Consider the following 20,952-nt stretch of genomic DNA (forward strand, 5'->3'; position numbering starts at 1 on the left):
TATAACAAAGATTGTGGTGACTTTTAGCAAAGATCTCATATTAAAGTTTTAAAATTTTATTGAAAGCTCCACCCCAACTCGAGTAGGTGCATTATGGTATAAAAAGAGATTGGTAAAGAGTGAAAAGGATCTCATCTGGGGCCATAAAACTTGGTTCACAAATTTGGGGTAAGGGAGTTACGTGGCATAAAATTGGAGTCTCATTATCCTCTACCAAAATGAGAGGTGCTCAGCCCAAAATGACAATTAATATAATTCAGGAATAATAGAAACCATATGATATGATTTAAACAAGAGAGTTTATAGTTTAGAGTGAGTGAGTAAGGAGAGAGCAAGAGATGGCAAAGCCAGTGCAAATTGAAGTTTGGAATCCAAATGGAAAATACAGAGTTGTTAGCACAAAATCTATGCCTGGGACTAGATGGATTAATCTTCTCATTCAACAAGATTGTCGTCTCGAAGTAACTAACATATATTATAGTAGCTGTTCCATCAATTTTTTTTTTTTTTTTTTTGAACTTAACTTGATTAATTGAATTTTGTAGATATGCACTGAGAAGAAAACTATTTTATCAGTTGATGACATTCTTGCTCTTATTGGCGATAGGTGCGATGGAGTCATTGGCCAGGTGATCATACACTAATTTATTTTTTTACCCCATTCTATTCTATTCTAGGGTACTCCCACAACTTGTTGACTCGAATCCACAACCTTACCTTTGTAGCTCGCTGGATGATGTTTGCCACCCTTAATTGCTTTCAATTTTCTTCAAATTCAAGCTATACGCTAATGATTCATATTTTCCCTTTAACTTATAAATTTATCCCTGCCGTTAGTCCAGAAGGGCAGAATTGAACCACTTTGGTAACCGCTAGGGTGACACTTTCCAAACAGAGGGTAAATTTGTTCCCATAGTCCAGACGCAAATTTGGACCTTTTCCCTATTTTAGCTAGAGTTTTTGGGAGAAATTTCACTTCTTCTCACAAAACAACACTTCTTTTTCAAGTAAAATGCATGTTCAAAATCTATGGCCAAACAGGAATCTAGTGTAACAAGTTATAATCTGTCTCATCACTTTTCACATTTTTAATTATATATGTATGGACATTCAATTGTTACGTGACCTCCTGATTTGTGTATGGAGTGGAAGTTAAATTTCATATGGTTTTGTGTTGCTCAGTTGACAGAAGATTGGGGAGAGACACTTTTCTCTGCATTAAGCAAGGCTGGAGGGAAAGCTTTTAGTAACATGGCTGTAGGATACAACAATGTTGATGTCGAAGCTGCTAACAAGTATGGTGTTGCTGTTGGAAATACACCTGTGAGTTTATACTTGCCGTTTTTTTTCACTTTGTAATTATCCAATTTCTTAGCTACAGCAATAACCAGTAATTTTGCATTACAGATTACTGATTAGATACCTTAGCTTGTAATGTCTTAAATGCTTGACATGTAAAGTCATATGAGCTCCGAATAGTTGACAATTTTGAGAACCTAGTATTCTTTCGAATCGCTCTTTTTATTGGCATGGGAAATAAGGCGATCTTATTATAACTATATTTTGTTTTGCATACGCATACATAGTTAGAGCCAAAAGCAATGAGTTCAATTGAACCCACATAACTCGTCCTGGACCCCCTCTAGATGAATGGAGGATGAATAGAAAGTCGAAGATGAAAACATTTAAACTTATTAAAACGACTGAATCTTTGCCAATACCTATCCAATTGTCATTTAAACTAACATGTAACAATGAATCTTTAGTATAGTATGGACGTTAAAGTCAGTTGTGTTTCCTCTTAATAACAAGTAGTAGTAGTTTTTATTTTTCAAGTAAGGTCTTTTATCTTGAATTTCTGTTATGAGGGAATGCCCCAATTACTTTGAATATGAAGTTGGTAAAACATTTTTTTTTTGAAAAAAACAAGTCACGGTAGTCCTGAAGTTGCTACGTATACGTTTAATTAATTCGCAACTTGTAGATGCGGTAGGAATGATTTTATCAGATCGAATAAACTTGATCTGTATGGTGAATGATGCAAGAAAGCATCCAATTTATCTTCTGATGTAATGCTCTTATGATCAGGGAGTACTGACAGAGACTACAGCAGAGTTAGCGGCTTCACTTTCTTTAGCTGCAGCAAGAAGAATTGTGGAGGCAGATGAGTTCATGAGAGCTGGCAAATATGAAGGATGGCTTCCACATTTGTATGAAAATCTTCGATTCTATTTATTGTGTCTTCTCAGGTCTATAACTGAATTCTTTTGGTCTAAAAGTTCAATGTTTTCATTGCCAGGTTTGTGGGGAACTTACTTAAAGGACAAACGGTTGGCGTAATTGGGGCTGGTCGTATTGGATCTGCTTATGCTAGAATGATGGTAATCAGTTAGTATATATTATCCTCTAAGTTTGCTTTGAAACTAGGTTGCCTTGTGCTTTTTGCTCTACATGTTACAAAACTTCATCTTTGCTGAAACTCATGAATAAGATATTGTGTGTAAATCTGCTATGTTAATTGGAGCAACTTTGGTGTTTTATCGCAACAGGTTGAAGGCTTCAAAATGAACTTGATATACTACGACCTGTATCAATCTACTCGTCTAGAAAAATTCGTGACAGGCACGTTTTAATCAGTCTGCTACATTAGCAAACTTCTCAAGCTCATTGCATGTACTTATGTTTTCTCGCCTTTGCAGCCTATGGTCAGTTTCTGAAAGCCAATGGTGAACAACCTGTAACATGGAAAAGAGCTTCATCCATGGAGGAGGTCCTCCAAGAGGCTGATGTGGTAATTATCTACATTGAGAGTGCACAATTAGATTTCTTATTCACTTATCTGTATATACATATTTATTGGATTCTCATTCAAGTTCTTATCTTGATTCTTGATCAAAATGCTTTTCTAGATAAGCCTACATCCAATCCTTGATAAAACAACGTACCATCTTGTGAACAAAGAACGGCTAGCACTGATGAAGAAGGTATATCATTTGCAAGAATATATCTATTTTGCTTGCTGATTTACTCAAAATGTGATATCTTGATATTACTTGGCCCAAACTGTTAGGAAGCAATACTTGTGAACTGTAGTAGGGGGCCCGTGGTTGATGAAGTAGCTCTTGTTGAGCATCTGAGGGAAAATCCCATGTTCCGTGTTGGCCTTGATGTCTTTGAGGTAATAACAATAGTAATCTGTTCCTTTCTGTTGATCCCATTCTCCCGTTATGAAGGTGTAAAAGGTGAATCCCAAGGTCAATGAGATACTGTTGTGTCACGCGCCATTTCTACCAAGCAAAAAGCTCTGAAATTAACCTACTCATGTTGAGTGTAGGATGCTTTTTCCTTGTCTTGTACATTCAAGTAATGCTCTTCTTTTATAATCGTGTTGTCTTAGGATGAGCCCTACATGAAACCCGGTCTTGCAGACATGAAGAATGCTGTTGTGGTGCCCCACATAGCTTCTGCTTCTAAGGTAATTTTGCACATATTTATGTTTTTATCTGTGCTTAACCGTGTAAACTAAGAAGCAATATAATGTTCTGCTATGACGGCTACTTCCCATCTAATTCGCCAATTATGGTGATTTTTGATAGTGTTGCCACTTTGTAAGAAAAAAACTAAAATCTCCTGATTCTTGATGCAGTGGACTCGCGAGGGAATGGCTACACTGGCTGCTCTGAATGTCCTGGTACGCAATTTTTTAAGGACACTGTTGTGCTAAAAATCACAGTGAACATAAAGACAGACATTGTATTGTGTGTTTGGATTCTGAATGTTGCATATGTTTGTTTACAGGGAAAAATTAAAGGGTATCCAATTTGGAGTAATCCAAACAGTGTGGAGCCGTTCTTAAATGAGAATGCAACGCCCCCTGCTGCATGCCCGAGCATTGTGAATTCAAAAGCTATAGGTAATTAAGTCATATATGCAATTCATAAGAGCTGCAAATTTGGTTGAGGGATTTTGCTAAATACATAATGGTTAATTATTGCAGGCTTAGCTGTTTCAAAGCTGTGAAGTTGAAATGTTTTAAGTGATTCAACATATGTCAGACTATTGGAAGGAGTTGATAATGTTTGCTATACTATATCATGTATCTCTCATTTGTGTATATTGGTTTACATGATTTTGCTATAATTAGGATGGACACAAGTTTTACTCATATTCTCTTGTTTAACACATACATTCAACCCGGCCCGCATGCGGGTTACTAACTCCGCCTGTTAGCTACCCACACTCTCAATCTGGAGAATTCGATTGATGGGACTAGAGCTGTCAAAAAGGGTAGGCCGAGCCCCACCCGACCCAAGTCTCACGGGCCAAGGAATTTGAAGGGCTAGGGCGGGCTGACCTTTCATTCAGAAGGGCCTAAAAACGCTCAACCCAACCCAGCCCTAGAAGGGCCGAGGGATGGGGTGGGCTAGCCCTTTTTTTTCTTTTCAAACTTATAATTCTATAACATCAAGAAAATAAGAAGATTTTCAAATCAAATATGACAAACAATTGTGTTGTTTTAATAACACTAGCAAAAAGTCTAGTGTAATCAGCATGTATCTCGCATACCAGATACGCAAGTGAGATAAGAGAGTGACAAACAAGATTGGAGGGAGGCGATGACGCGAGATTTGTCTATGCATCCTAGATACATGCGAATTTACTTTGATAGAGTGTATCTAGAACAGATGAACCTAATTTTGAGTTCATATATTTCGAGATATATGTATCTGGACTTACCAAAATCTCGTAAGATTCATAATATTACAACATAACGTGTATTTAAGTAATTAGATTATATATTAGTGAGATTATTGTAAGTTGCCCTTAAAATAAAAAGTTTTGGTCCATGGACCGACCCTGATCAAGCCTCAAGGGCTAAAAACTTATATGGATCGGGCTTATAATATATTTAATTTAGTTAGACTTGGGAGAGATGACAACTTATAATATGGTTTCAACTTTCAATAAGAATGTATTTAATTGCCAGCCATGTTTAAATTAGTATTATTCATTATTTTTTTGGACTTTTAACTTATATATGACGAATGTGGACAAAGTAACAAACCAGCATCATCATGGTAATTTAGCTTCAAAAGGAATTTGGCATTATTATCCAAAGAAAGAAAAAGAAATTGCAATTGTGATATTATCCAAATTCCAAAGATACAAAAATGCAAAAAGAGAAAACCAATCACAATTGGATCAATTCAGTTACTCTATTATTTAATTTTAGATTTTCCATTCAATGTCAAATACTATTTTCATATTCAAGACTCACTTAATTCAAATTTATATAACGTAAAAGAAAATATGCTCTTTCTAGGAGTCATTTAATTATATTAATTCTTTGATGATGAATTATTATTATTTACTACAAAAATATTATGCAAACTTGATTCTAAAAATAAAAGATTGTGAGAGACACACAAAAAAAATCATTTATTTATGAAATATAGTGCTACGACTTCAATTATGGAAAAAACTATATTTATTTCTATTAATTATATATGCATTTATTTTTCTATTGTCAAATTATGTGAAAATTCAATTAAAACTTTATCATAAAATTTTATAAGAGCAAGAAAATCTGAGTCTGGGGTCGAAAGAGTAAGAAAATTTGCCAAAAAATTCAAAAGGGCAATAAAATTGATTATTGAACCAAAAGGGTAATTTTCTAACTATGAATTTGACACCGTTTAAATTAAGGCAATCACCGCAAGGTGCAGAATTTCATGTGCCTTGTAAGGCTCAGCCACCATACACCTTGCAATTACAATTCATGGCGGCTGAGCCTTACAAGGAACTTACCTTTTAGAGATTGTAATATGAGGATTAATAATTACTGGATTAGTTGTGCATATAATTCTATTGTATAATTTTGTATTAAACATAGAATATTGCGGATGTTAATTAATTTCTTGTAAAAGATAGTAAAAATGAAGTATTTTGTTTTTAATAATTGGAATGAAACAAAAAAAAATTAATTCCGCCGCAAGGAACTAGGATTCCTGCGCCTTGCAAGGCTCATGGCGGCTGAGCCTTACAAGATGCATGAAATTCCGCGTCTTGCGGCGGCTGCCCTAATTTAAATGGTGTCAAAATTATTATGCAAACTTGATTCTAAAAATAAAAGATTGTGAGAGACACACAAAAAAAAAAAGGAAAAATTACTTGGATACGTACCTCTTAATAAATAATTATTGATTTTAGCGATACTTCTTATTTATTAGCAATACATAGCAATACTATGTTAAATCTGCAATATGTATTAAAAGTGAATTATGTATGCAATAATATGTATTATGATTGTTTTAAAAAAAAATATTATGCTTGTTTGGTAAGAAACTGACACATTGTATTATAAGTTGTATTAAAATGTGTGATAAATATATTATCAATCAATAAAACTTGTATTATATGTGAATAATAAATTGTTCTTTGTAATATGTATTAATTATAAATGTATTAAAAGTGATAAAGTGAAAAAAAAAATGTTATTTCTATAAATGGTAAATATTTTTTAATATAGTATATTTATGTAAACTTCTCAAAAAAAATTCATTTATTTATGAAATATAGTGCTACGACTTCAAATATGGAAGATACTATATTTATTGTTCTATTAATTATATATGCATTTATTTTTCTATTGTCAAATTATGTGAAAATTGAATTAAAACTTTATCATAAAAATTTATAAGAGCAAGAAAATCTGAGTCCGGAGTCGAAAAGGTAAAAAAAATTTGCCAAAAAATCTTAAAGGGCAATAAAATTGATTATTGAACCAAAAGGACAACTTTCCAAGTGTGAATTTGACACCGTTTAAATTAGGGCTGCCACCGCAAGGCGCAGAATTCCATGGGCCTCGTAAGGCCCAGCCGCCATGCGCCTTGTAATTACAATTCATGGCGGCTGAGCCTTACAAGGCGCATGAAATTCCGCGTCTTGCGGCAGCTACCCTAATTTAAACAGTGTCAAATTCACAATTAGAAAATTGTCCTTTTGATTCAGTAATCAATTTTGTTGTCCTTTTAAAATTTTTGGTAAATTTTCTTACCCTTTCGTCTCTGGACTCAAGAAAATCTCCTAACAAGAGAAGAAAACTTACCATTTTTACTATAACTTTTGAGAAAAGAATTCAAATTTGGATGTAATTATTTTGAAACCAAAAGAAAGAAAATTCTTAATTATTTTTAAATAAAATAATAAAATGTTTTCATTGTAATTAAAAAAAAAAATTAGGTCGGTGGAGCCGAAAAGGTAGAACTTAAGAGAATTACCACAGTAAAATCAAAACGGGTAGTTACAACAAAACGCCTATATATAGTTTCCCTCCCCTAATAGATTCTCACTTTTTCTTACACACAGAGAAACAAAAACTCAACCGTTTTCTCTCTCGTTTATCAGTTCTAGTGTTTGCTTTCTTCCTCGATTGACCGACTATGTCTTCTCTAAAGAAGATCTCGTTGAGGAGTTCCGATGGCGAGGTTTTCGAGGTGGAGGAGGCGGTTGCTTTGGAATCGCAGACCATCAAGTTTTTGATCGAGGACGATTGCGCCGGCTCAGATATCCCTATTTCTAATGTCACAAGCAATATCTTGGCAAAGGTACTTGAGTACCTTAAGCGCCATGTGGAAGCAGATGACAAGGCCGCTGATGACAAGGCCGCCGCTGACAATGATTTGAAGGTCTTTGATGCTGAATTTGTTAAAGTTGATCAGAAAACTCTCTTTGACCTCATTCTGGTATGGTTTGATTTTTACTGTTTTCGTTGTTGGAATTGTGTTGATTTTTTATGGTTTTGTTGTACTGATTACTGGTTTGTTTGTTTCATCTGTAGTTATATGCCCTGTTTTACGACGATTTCTGCTTCTGTTGCTTTTATTGTTTGTGTATTCGGTTATGCTTGTTGTTAATTTGCCTGATTTTCTGCCTTTTTAGGGTTCATCTGTAGTTGCGATGTTTGATAAAAATAATCTTTTTCTTTCATTGTTTGTATTAAAATAAATCCTTAAATGTGGACTAACGTAGATTCTGTAGTTTTGGGAATTCTGGCTGATCATTATATATGCTTTACACTTTTGATTGTACAGTCCCAAAGTGTATGACCCCCAATTCATATTTAATATTTGCCTCCACTGTCACTGATACTATTCTATAGTAGTAACCTATATCCTCCCCAGTTCCCACTTTGTATGTTCTTGTTACAGTTTAATATTTGCTTTCCCGTCATTGTAATTAATAGAACATCTGATGAATAGAAGTCCCTCCCCACTGTTCTTGCAGTGTTTTAAAAAACAATGAGAGAGTACTGCAGATGAACTGATAAATATAGTTGGTCACTTTAACCCATGCTTTGTTTCACTTTGTAAAGGTATATTGGTGATTTGCTTTAGATTATAATAATGCATACTGTTTTTGTGACATTTCAGGCTGCCAACTATCTGAACATCAAGGGTTTGCTTGATCTTACCTGTCAGACTGTGGCAGACATGATCAAAGGGAAGACCCCAGAGGAGATTCGCAAAACTTTCAATATCAAGAACGACTTCACTCCAGAGGAAGAGGAGGAGGTTAGGAGGGAGAATGCTTGGGCATTTGAATGAAGCTGCATGCCAATGTTTTCATATTCTGGTGCTGGAGTCGGAATATGTAGTAGTAGATCGTTATGTTTGTAGTAATTATGTTCTTGATGTTTTGCTTTTAAAACCTTTAGATATTGTTCTTGTTCATGACTTTAAGTCGTTGTTGTTCAATGACTAAGACAATTTCATCTCGTTTTGCTGTGCTTATCAATTATGCAATTTGTTTCTGTCTTAAAATTTTATTGAGACTCAGGATGCCTAATGCCTATTATTTCTGTCGTAAAAATATATGAGGTCATACGGACCTTATAACTTGGAAAGAGTGAAATAACAAAAAAAAATATTGACTAGTTTACATTAAGTAGTCAATTTATGCTTTGGCAGCCAGGGATTTTGACTAGTTTCACATGAAGCATGAATTAGTCTGGAGATGATGACTTAATAATAACAAGAGAAAAAATTAGCATTTTTACTTTTGAGAACAAATTGGGATGTAATTATTTTGATACCAAAAGAAAGGAAATATTTCTCTACTTTTCAATAAAACAATAACATGTTGTCATTATAATTAAAATAAAATAAAAAATCTAATCGGTGATGCAGATCTTTTTAAATTTAAACCTAATAGGAGAGTGGTTAAAATTTGCAATAAAACGCCTATATATAGTCATCCTCTCTTTTTAGATTACTCAATTAAAAAGAAAACTCAACCGTTTTCTCTCTCGTCATCAGTTCTAGGGTTTCCTATCTTCCTCGATTTATCATCGACCGACTATGTCTTCTCCAACGAAGATCTTGTTGAAGAGTTCCGATGGCGAGGTTTTCGAGGTGGATGAGGCGGTTGCTTTGGAATCGCAAACCATCAAGCACTTGATTGAGGACGATTGCGCCGGCTCTAACATCCCTCTCCCTAATGTTACAAGCAAGATCTTGGCAAAGGTGATTGAGTACTCTAAGCGTCATGTCGAAGCCTCGTCTAAGACAGAGGACAAGGCCGCTGAGGATGAGTTGAAGGTCTTTGATGCTGAATTTGTTAAAGTTGATCAGGGAACTCTTTTTGATCTGATTCTGGTATGGTTTGATTTTTACTGTTTTCGTTGGAATTGTGTTGATTTTTTATGGTTTTTCTGTACTGATTTTGACTGATTACTGGTTTATTTGTTTGATTTTATGTTTTAGGGTTCATATGTTGTTGTACTGTTATTTGGCCTGTTTTACGATTTCTGTTTCTGATGCTTTTATTGTTTGTGTATTCGGTTTAATTTTTATGCTTGTGGTTAATTTGCCTGATTTTCTGTTTTTATGGGATGTTTTCTTTCTCTGTTGCTTTAATTGTTTGTGTATTCAATTGAATTATTATGTCTTCGTTGTACTTATTTGATTGATTGGTAGTTTTGTTTGCCTGATTGTTTAGCATTTTATAAGTATAGGCTGATAACATGCTTATAATTTCCTTTAATGTAGACTTTGTTCCTATTGTTGTTTCTGTAGTTTTGGGAATTCTGGCTGATCATTGTATATGTTTTACACTCATATTGTAAAGTCTCAAAGTCTATGACCTAATTCATATTTAATATTTGCTTCCACTGTCACTAATAACATGCTAATAGAAGTAACCTCTACCCTCCCAGTTCCCACTTTGTGTGCTCTTGTTGTTGTAGTAGAACTAACTTCAATTTTAGGCATTTTACAAGTATAGGGCGATAACATGCTAACAATTTCTTTTGATGTAAGCTTTGTTCTTATTGTTGATTCTGTAGTTTTGGGAATTCTGAACCCCTTTAAGTGGCTGATCATTGTATTCTGCTGAGTCCCAAAGTGTATGACACAATTCATTTTCCTCACTAATTATTATTATTCGGAAGCCTAATTTTGTAATGATCTTTCAATAACTAGTTTAACATTTTCTTCCACCGTCACTGATATTAATATAACATGCTAATAGAAGTAATTTCTACCCTCCCCAGTTTCCACTTTGTGGGACCACATTGTGAGTGTTGTTGTTGTGGTAGTAGAAGTACCATCTAAAACAATGAGAGAGTACTACAGATAAACTGTGGAGCCCTGATAAATATAGTTGGTTGCTTTAACCCATTGTTTATATGCTTTGGTTCTTCACTTTGTAATGGTGATTTGCTTTAGATTCTAATGCATACTGTTCTTGTGACTTCTTAGGCGGCTAACTACCTGAACATCAAGAGTCTGCTTGATCTGACCTGTCAGACTGTGGCAGACATGATCAAAGGAAAGACCCCAGAGGAGATTCGCAAGACCTTCAACATCAAGAACGACTTCACTCCAGAGGAAGAGGAGGAGGTTAGGAGGGAGAATGCATGGGCATTTGAATGAAGCCGTCAATGTTTTCATATTCTGGTGATGGAGTTGGAATATATAGTAGTGGATTTCTATCAACAATGGTTATGTTAGTAGTAAATAAGTTGTTAATGTTTGCTTTTGGAACCTTTAGATATTGTTCTTCCTAACTTTTGCAGTAAAACTTTGTTCTTCAATGAAGACCCTGATGTTTCTCCGTAGTGTTATTGCTTTGGCTAGTGGGGTATTAGCCTCTGCTTCAACTTCCATGGGGAGAAAAAGTTGTTTGGTATAATTAGAGAGCTGTTTGCTTGTTTTTAGGATGCTGTTGCTCCAGTATAGATGGGAACCTGAAAGAAGTAATAACAGCCAAATGGGAGAAGCTGTTTGAACTGCAACTAGATTGAACAACACTAGAGAAACGCTCTTATTTGCTTTAGTTAGTTTCCTCCTAATTCCTGAGCGTTGTCAATATAGAAGAGGGAGAAACAAGTAATGTTCAGTATCACTGTTAAATACACAACTGGTCTCATTTCCACTTGTTGTTTTACGATATTATTATTATTATTATTCAAATTTTGAAATAGAATAGGTTGGTTGGATAGAAAGCGCTCCCTGTGCCTGTATGTATACAGTGTAACTCTCTACCTATTGTCGTATAGAGAGTTACCCAAAGCTCTTATCACCATGACGACAAGACAAGGGACACAAATTGTTCATAAGTTAACTCTTATAGTTTCTTCTTAGTTGGAATCACTTCAAGTTTGTCATATCTGATGCCTGAATAATTTAGCTCCCATGTCTTTTGATAATAAAGATTAGAGAAAAAACTCGTAAAATCCTTTGTTTTGTAGATGATTAACATATTATGAGAAGAAGAAAAATCTTTTCACCGCTCAAGTCTTCTTACATGTCACAATTATATATCAAACTATACATAATCCTTTTTTATTTTTGTGGAATATCATCAAAAACCTCATTTTGATGCAAGTGCATATCGTGGAGGTGTACAATTTTGGGGTTAAATCAATCACAAAAGCTAGCTCACGAGAGGATGATTGTGTAGAGTGTAGACAATAAACATATCATGAGAAGAAGAAAGATCTTTTCCATAGCTCAAGTCTTATTACATACATTACATGTGGCAATTATATAAGTATCAAACTATATATAATAATCAATTACTCTATATAATTGCAGTTTTTTTTTTTTGGAATATCATATCTTTTATGAAAAAATATGTATGAACCTCATTTTGATAAAAGTGCATATGGTGGAGGTGTACAATATATGTTGTTTTTTTGCCAAAGAGATTTGGTTGAGGCAGAGAGATATGTTTGTTTTCATTGTCACCATCTTTTCCTTATTATGGGCAAGTGGGAAACAACATGAACTTGTCTTTTCAAGAATCAAAATGCCACAGTATATATCCACATACATAAGACAATATAATTCAAGAAACTATAGAATATATATACAAGTGTGGTTCGATTCTTATATTGAAGACAAAATTTTAAATATGTTAGCTATGTTCCTTGTCTAGACAAAAAGAAAATATTATTTCACTATATTACTTTTACTAAAAAAACAACCAGAAGCAAGGGCTATTTGATACAATGAACTACGTAGATCAAACATTATTTACATATAAGAATATTAAGATGGATCGAATGAGATATCAAGGCAAAAATTAATAGCCTATTTAAAATAAAGAGCACCTCACACAACTTCAAGACTAGTGATAGGGCAAAAACAGGGGAAGGACGAAAGAAAGAGTGATGCCTATATTAAGGGCCCGTTTGGTCATGCGATATGGAATCATGATATAGAATCATGATATGGAATCATGAGATGAAATTGAAGTTTTGTTTGGACATGCGTTATGAAATTTTTGTGTTGTATATTTTCTCATAAACATAAAAATTTCATAAGTTGTAAAACTACTAAAATAGCCTCAATTGTTTATTCAATCTTATCAAATAAACAAAAAATTATAAAATCGCATAATAAATTATTACAAAGCTATTTGTTCTCCACTTAAGTAATTGTTTCATCTAACTTTAATTTAATATAAAAAAATTAGAACATAAATTGTAGTGTACTAGTCTTTAATATAATCCTCCCACATAGTACGGACAATTTCCTCACGTTGAACTTGCATTTCTCGATCATGTGACCGAGAAGACGAACCAACATTGTTACTTTGAGCCATTTGTTGGTCAATAATAAATTTTATGTCGGTGAGAATAATAAATTTTATGTCGGTGATCAATTTTAGTAGATATAAATGTGGGGTTGTTTTAACAAAATATAATTCGTGGATCAATTTTTGTATTAAAATATCGCAAATCATGATATGAAATTCTCATATAATTCCATATCATGGTTTTTGGAGAATATGGATTCCATCTCATGATTTCAATCAGCGTAAAATCGCATGTCCAAACGCTGATTCCATCTCACGATACTATATTGTGATATTGTATCGCATGGCCAAACGCCTACTAAATCAATTGATTCGCTATGATAAAGAAGAAAAACGACATATAACTTATTTTATATTTATCTCCCAAGGTGTATAATTATAATCCAACCCCAATTGAGTTAATCTAGTAAAAACTTAATCTACTACCACAAGATAATTAGACTACACTAAATTATTTGTTTTTTTAAAAACTTCACATCATCAATGAAAATAATCTAAATCCTTAAAGGGTTGCTGTATAAATTGATTATAACCGAGATATATAATCTCGTTTTCTGAATTAATACCATAATCAAATACGATATAAATCGGGGAATTTTTAAATAGCCACTATAATAAACTTAATAATGCTTCATAGCTATAGTTTGCATATTTACGGGATGTAGTTATAGTTTAAGCTGCCTCATTTGTATAATTCGCGAGTGAGTTTGTATAATTGGGTTATTTTTGTATAAACTCGAAATAACGAATTTATACAAACATAAACATATGAACTTTAAACAGTTATACAAATTATATTATACAAATTTCAAATTATTCAAATGTGTGAACTATACAAACTCGAAACTCCAATCCACGTAAATATCACTGAATATTGATCGCGAATGATAATTAACTAAAATTATAGCTAATCTATATTTGCTTAACCACCTAATTTTTCTTAAATCTAAATCGTATAAATTTTAGGAATCACATAGTTTTAATATGAAATTACAATATATCCCTATTTAGTTTGTAATTACATTAATCCCTGAAAAAGTAAAACAAACTGGATACATAATATGTGTAGCTCGGATAAAAAACTAGCTCGGATACATTATAAAATAAACCGGATACATAATATGTAGCTCGAATACATTAAAAACTATCTCAAATACATTATAAAATAATTTAGAATTAGGAGAGAAATAAGGGATTTTAAAGATTTTTAGAAATAGAAGGAAATATTAGAAATAAGAAAAACATATTTCAATAATTTTTCCTAAATCTAATCCCAAATTTTATACCGAAATAATTGGGGGTCCTAATAAATTTATGGTATTTGCAAAAAGTAGTCCTAACGGAACGAAATAGATTCAACCGTTGCGTATTAAATTTTCAACTTTATCACCAACTGCCCAAGGAACTCTCTGGAAACACCAACGGCTTTTTCCAAATTTATACGTGTCAACTTCTCACTGGTTCTGGTTTCCCTTTTATCTTGTTCGACTAGCAACATAAAACTCCAACTATTACACCAAAGGGGAATAAACTTATCCGCACATGGTGTATACACCAAACTAATGCAATTTTCATTATTATGTGATTTAATGAAGTAAAACATGTGATAATTAATTAAGGTTTAGTAGAATGAAGGCATGAACTATAAATTTAAATACATGACATGCATTTATTGAATTGGTATATACACCGGGTGCGGATAAGTTTTTTTCCCTTTTGTGTAATAGTTGGAGTTTTTTTAAAAAAAAATTAGTTCAGTATGTAAATAAAAAAATATTTGTATATTTACTAGATAAATACTCTGAGAGGTCGAGTGTGGACGGGAGTTAGATGGTAGAGGCAGGTGGGGATGGGGTTTTGCGACGGTGGGTGAACAGAAAGACACAATCAATATGGAATATCATTATTTGAGAAACATATTTTCTTTAATTTCACTAAAATATCATTTTTCTTAAAAATATATATATTTTTAAATTTTTTTGACCAACTAAATTTGTGAAATCCAAAAATACTTAAAAAAGAGTCAATTTTTCTGATGATTTGTCTTGTCTATCTGGTGGTTTCCAAGCAAAAAGTAGTCCTCCACTAGTTGCAATCAAATACATTAAGGACTAGTTTTATTTTTGTTTTTTCTTGTAACGTCAAAATGATGTTTGTTCTAAAGAAGAATCTACTAACTTCATAGAGTACTATAACACAATAAATAAATAATTGGTTTCCCATATCATTTTTACTTATATATATTTTTATATACTAGTGATTTTAACAGGAGTTTTATGTAAGTTCACTGATTATTTCCCAACTTTGTTTTGAAATATTGCCTCTTTTAAAATGTTATGTGTGAAATTCTATGATAACATCCTGAAATTTGAAACTTAGTGATAATAATAATAATAATCCCTAAAGACTTTTTAAAAAGATGGTCGTGTCAAAGTATAAATTTATTATAGAGAGGGAATATAAGTTTTTAAGTGGAATAAAGATGGAAAGAATTAGTTGTGGGGTTGAAGTAGGCAAATAAGTGCTAGCTGTGTAGCACATGATTCTATCGATTTGTCCATTCGAAGATAGGGCTGGAATTATATTTGAATTCGCGCGTTGCAAAACTCTTTTTTAGGGGTGATACTTTCAATAAAAATAGAAGAATCTTAATTATTCCTTCGCAACACACAACTTATGGGGGTGGTTTATCCTTTTAGTAGTCTTTTGACATGATTTAAATGCATTTTTCAAATATTTCTAAGGGGTCATTTGGTCATAGATAAAATTATTTCAAGATTATAATCCTTAGACTAATTTATATTACTCGAGATGGAATAAAATAATATGTGCCAAGTTGGATAACATGCGGTGGGATATCAGCATTAGAGAAATGTTGTATTTTTCTGGCTTAATCCTAATAAAGAATTAGTACCCTGCTAAGTTGACCACATTAATTAATTACTAATTAAACCAAAATTCAACTTTACCCACGCAAAAAAACAAAAAAAAAAAAAAACACAGTTTTGTTTATGTCTTTCAACATATAAACTAATATATTACTAACCAAGATTTTCGTATAATAATCATTTAAACACAGATAAGTACAGAAATGAATTGTATCACTAATGATTGATCAAAGTACAAAACCACATAAACAAAATAATAGAATAAATTGATTATGAGTTAACACAATCAATATATTATTCCTAGTGAAGAGGTGCTACAATATTAAATTAGGAAGTTAGACATAAGTACGAGAACATGCATCCCCTACCACCTCAATTCAATTTATGAAAAAGATACTATATCTTAATATATTGTGTTATACCAAGTTATTAATAACAAATTATTTATGCTAATTATTACAGATTATTTAAAAATATTGTAGATTGTTAGTTTACAAAATTTAATCTTTAAGTTTTATTGTTAAGCTAATCAACATATCAATGTGATCCTACAAATGAAATCTGAGAAGGGCAAGGAGTGTGCACAAACTTTATTCATGCCTTGTGAGAAGTAGAAATGTTTTTGATGAATCATCGCCTCAAGAAAAACGTAAGGTAGTCATGTTGACATTTACTATTACTAAAATACAGTACAATAATAAGTAGTTAGTTTCATGATAATACATTGTATAGTTTTATGATCTATGTTGATACTAATTAAAAGAGGTATTTTTCCCATTAATTTCATTATCTTGGACTAAGGAGTTTATCTTTTTATCTTTGGGATTCAAAGGTAAGTTAAGAGCTAAAATAAGTAGAAACAAATTTAGCTTTAGTAACTCAATCTCATACTTAGATTCTAAGCATGAAATCTTCAAGTACAAAAATTTGTAAAAATTCTTTGATAGCACTCAAATATTCCTTTTACTTCAAGTGAATTTGCCAAGTGGATAACAAAGTTTCAACTTTGTTTGGGAGTTCCTTTCATTAGGGGTAGGTAAAACAATATCAATAAATACTTTTATTTCTAAACTATTTATAGAAAATAAAAAATATGAACTTACTTATTCTTGCCTTAAGAGACTACTAAAATTGATACGACATATATATTAATCCTCTCTTCTCATATATATCACTTTAGACAAACACTTCTCCTTTAAAAATTAGAATATATCTTGTAGATTATTATCTTTCTATCGAATATAAATAAACTAGTTCAGTTAAATAATCAAGACAAATGAAGATGATAAAACTTATACAATTTAAATGATCAGAAAAAATACATATCGACCTATGATTGTACCCAACTTATATATTGTAATCCAGTTTGTATTGTTATCAACATTTATTATCTTTTTTTCCAAAAAAAGAAGAGAGGAAGTTGAAGAAAAAGACGTATAACGGCTAGAATGGTGAGGGCAAAAGAAAGTTCAACCCCACAAAAACAACGCAAATACAGCCCAAACAGATAACCAACCTTCACATGGTCGAGCTGGTTCTGGTCCCATCAAAACACATTAATTATCATAAGAAAAAAAGTTGTGTTTTTGGTCCTTCAATTGTTGACAAATCACAAATGATAATTTTCGTTTGGTAGAGTGTATTAGCATAAACAATGCATGCATTTATTACTAATTCCTTGTTTGATACATGCTATGTATAATTAATGCACACTATATTGTGTATTGATGACTGTATCACTAATTTCTAGGTATTGGTAATGCAAATAGATTTAATACATCTATTAACATAGTTAAAGACCCAATTACACCTCAAAAACATTTTTTTACATCTTTTTTCATTGGAGGATATTTTTATAAATAAATATTTTTATACAATGCATACTTATTTTAATACAAACATTACTAATATATTCTATTAAGTATTATTTTTATACACTCTACCAAACCACGCCTTAATAACAATTGTCTGGTTCCACACAAGTTAGAATAACTATTTATAATTATAAATTGGTCGATTTATATATCCTACTTTTCTTTTGTCTGCTTTTAGAAAATGTTAATTTCTATATTTAACAAACAACTTGATATACTTATGATCATAAAAAATTAAATTGTACATTACACAACATATTTTCCTTCGTACTGCAAGATTTATAAGTCTCATATTTTTTAAATTATAAAATTTCATGCTCGGCCAATTTATTATTAATACACATAAAATGAATGGAATGGAATAATTAATCCAAAATTAATATATATCACAAAATCAAAATTTATTTTGAGAATATATGAGCAACTATCAGACGTTGTTCATTCTTTAATTTCACGCCTTTTAATAGTGAAAGGATATTGGTATCAGACGTGAATCTTAATTGTGAAAATTATACATGAAATAATAAATTATTAATTCAAATTAAATGTTATAGCCATAGTTTATTTTATTTGTAATTCACAATAAACATTCTATTTTTTTGTCATCTAATTCTGTATACAATTAGTCATTTTATACATTTCGATATAAAATGTATAAAATGCGTTTGTGTTTGTATAAAGCGAGAGAAAAATGTATATACAAATAGAAATATAAATACATATATTTTCGTCCTATACACTTATAATTAAACAAATATAGATCTTATTATACAAAGTACAATGTATAAATGAATTTCTACAAAACTGAACAATTTATATAAAATTGGATGTTTGTAGCGAATTTATACAAATTAAAAGCTCCATAGCAAACATAAAATTTGTTATGGAGCGCAATTATACAAACTATAGTTATAACATACAAATATGATTTTTATATTTGCTATATGTGAAAGTTGTTCATCTTAAATAATCGGGCTCCAAATCAATATCAAACTTTAGATGAGAAAAGAAAAAAATAAATTAGAAATGTATTTTTCTTTCAAATTCAAAATTGTATTCCAATAGTATCCTTACCTTATCCATAAAAGCCCTCTCCTATCTCAATAAAAAGCTCACAAAAACCATCACCTTCTCACAAGAGACTCATATTCTTTCCTCTGATAAAAATAAAAAATCAGAAGCAAAAATGTCAAAAGAAGTGATTGAAGAAGGACAAGTTCAACAGCACGGCAAAGACTATGTGGATCCACCACCTGCACCGTTGCTCGATTTTGCTGAACTCAAACTGTGGTCTTTCCACAGAGCTCTAATTGCTGAGTTCATTGCTACTCTGCTTTTCCTCTACGTCACCGTCGCCACTGTCATCGGACACAATAAGTTGAACGGTGCTGATAAATGTGACGGAGTTGGTATTCTCGGTATCGCTTGGGCTTTTGGAGGCATGATTTTTGTACTTGTCTACTGCACTGCCGGTATCTCTGGTGAGCACATACATACTCTGCCCAGATCTAGAATTTTGAGTTAGTTATGTGAAATTGAACTAAAATGTCATTACTAAATAATAAAACTCTTTTGTGTGTTGTAGGTGGACATATTAACCCAGCAGTGACATTTGGGTTGTTTTTAGCAAGGAAAGTGTCATTAGTAAGGGCAGTGGGATATATAATTGCACAATGTTTAGGTGCAATTTGTGGAGTTGGTTTTGTCAAGGCATTCATGAAGCACCCATACAACGCATTCGGTGGTGGTGCTAATTTTGTGCAATCTGGTTACAGTAATGGCACTGCTTTGGGTGCTGAAATTATTGGTACTTTTGTCCTTGTTTACACTGTTTTCTCTGCTACTGACCCTAAGAGAAGCGCCCGGGATTCCCATATCCCTGTAAGTACCTTTCTTATTCAAATTCGTACCTAGTGATATCAGAATTTTTGATATGGTTGGATGTTTAAAGGTGTTGGCTCCATTACCAATTGGGTTTGCTGTATTCATGGTTCATTTGGCTACAATTCCTATTACTGGAACTGGTATCAACCCTGCTAGGAGCTTTGGAGCTGCTGTTATTGCCGACAATAAAAATGTCTGGGATGATCAGGTAAGTGATGACTAGTTATGTATGTGATGCCTATTTTCAATTTAATGGTGAACGACAACGACTATTTAGGTTAATTCTTCTTTCTTTCTTTCGTATGTATGTTGATAATAATAAAATGTGCAGTGGATCTTTTGGGTTGGACCATTTGTGGGAGCATTGTTAGCAGCAGCATATCACCAATACATTTTGAGAGCTGCAGCTATTAAGGCCTTGGGTTCTTTCCGCAGCAACGCCACCAATTAAACCAACAACTAGAACATTCATTTGATACTTTGTTTATTTAATTTAATTCAATCTGTGTGTAAAAGAGGAATGTATGGATGGAACTCTTTAATTATGTTGTATGTATGTATTGCTTATGCTAGTGTTTAATCTTAGCCTTGGATCTGTATTTATTTGTATCATCCTTATTAGTATTGGTGATGGTGATATTTTTCATTTCACTTGTATTCCTCCCTCTCTTTTTTTACATTATGATACTGTTCAAAATAAATTTAAAATTAGTACTAGTAGTTGTTGTTTACGTTATGTTGAGACAACACGTTTGCTATAAACATCAAAAGCTTACAAAGACAACACTGCTCTTTGTAATATCCGAATATCACTTTCTTAGACCATCTCCAATCCATTTCTATTTTACTCTCCATTTGGAGAGTAAAATAAAAAATGGGCACTCCAAATCACCCTCTAATTCTTCAAATTTAGAGATGGAGAATTACTATTCACACTCTTTCATTATTTTATTATTATTTCTATTTACTTTCTAATTAACATATTATTTTACATATAATTCCATTAATTAAATATCTAATATTCATCATTCTTTTTTAAATGTAATATAATATTTTTAAAAATATTATTTAATATATACTATTTTAATTTCAAATTAATAGTATTTTTTTTTCTAATTTTCGTGAATAATAAAATTTTATTTTATTATTAATTTTAATTATAAAGAATACGCAAAATTAAAATGGCAAGATGAAAAAAATTA

The 20,952-nt window shown here is 32.1% G+C and overlaps 4 protein-coding genes across 4 annotated transcripts; all 4 read left to right on the top strand.

Annotated features, from left to right (window-relative positions):
• Window positions 1-275: 275 nt before the first annotated feature.
• Window positions 276-4,165, top strand: LOC102601319 (glycerate dehydrogenase). Its single transcript, XM_006359641.2, has 13 exons — window positions 276-461; window positions 546-629; window positions 1,183-1,323; window positions 2,089-2,210; window positions 2,300-2,381; window positions 2,550-2,622; window positions 2,700-2,791; window positions 2,910-2,984; window positions 3,071-3,178; window positions 3,398-3,475; window positions 3,647-3,691; window positions 3,799-3,913; window positions 3,998-4,165. The coding sequence occupies exons 1-13, from the start codon at window positions 339-341 to the stop codon at window positions 4,018-4,020; spliced, it is 1,161 nt and encodes a 386-aa protein (XP_006359703.1). The 5' UTR covers window positions 276-338; the 3' UTR covers window positions 4,021-4,165.
• Window positions 4,166-7,350: 3,185 nt separating this feature from the next.
• On the top strand, window positions 7,351-8,799 carry LOC102601655 (SKP1-like protein 1B). The gene is made up of 2 exons (XM_006359642.2): window positions 7,351-7,745; window positions 8,433-8,799. Exons 1-2 carry the CDS (start codon window positions 7,443-7,445, stop codon window positions 8,604-8,606), a joined length of 477 nt encoding a protein of 158 aa, XP_006359704.1. The 5' UTR covers window positions 7,351-7,442; the 3' UTR covers window positions 8,607-8,799.
• Window positions 8,800-9,257: 458 nt separating this feature from the next.
• Window positions 9,258-11,119, top strand: LOC102601988 (SKP1-like protein 1B). The gene is made up of 2 exons (XM_006359643.2): window positions 9,258-9,656; window positions 10,761-11,119. The coding sequence occupies exons 1-2, from the start codon at window positions 9,360-9,362 to the stop codon at window positions 10,932-10,934; spliced, it is 471 nt and encodes a 156-aa protein (XP_006359705.1). The 5' UTR covers window positions 9,258-9,359; the 3' UTR covers window positions 10,935-11,119.
• Window positions 11,120-18,971: 7,852 nt separating this feature from the next.
• On the top strand, window positions 18,972-20,405 carry LOC102602321 (aquaporin PIP2-7). The gene is made up of 4 exons (XM_006359644.2): window positions 18,972-19,347; window positions 19,452-19,747; window positions 19,818-19,958; window positions 20,082-20,405. Exons 1-4 carry the CDS (start codon window positions 19,053-19,055, stop codon window positions 20,199-20,201), a joined length of 852 nt encoding a protein of 283 aa, XP_006359706.1. The 5' UTR covers window positions 18,972-19,052; the 3' UTR covers window positions 20,202-20,405.
• The last annotated feature ends 547 nt before the right edge of the window (window positions 20,406-20,952 follow it).

This window comes from Solanum tuberosum, unplaced genomic scaffold (genome assembly GCF_000226075.1).
Source record: "Solanum tuberosum cultivar DM 1-3 516 R44 unplaced genomic scaffold, SolTub_3.0 scf00290, whole genome shotgun sequence".
Classification (NCBI taxonomy): domain Eukaryota; kingdom Viridiplantae; phylum Streptophyta; class Magnoliopsida; order Solanales; family Solanaceae; genus Solanum; species Solanum tuberosum.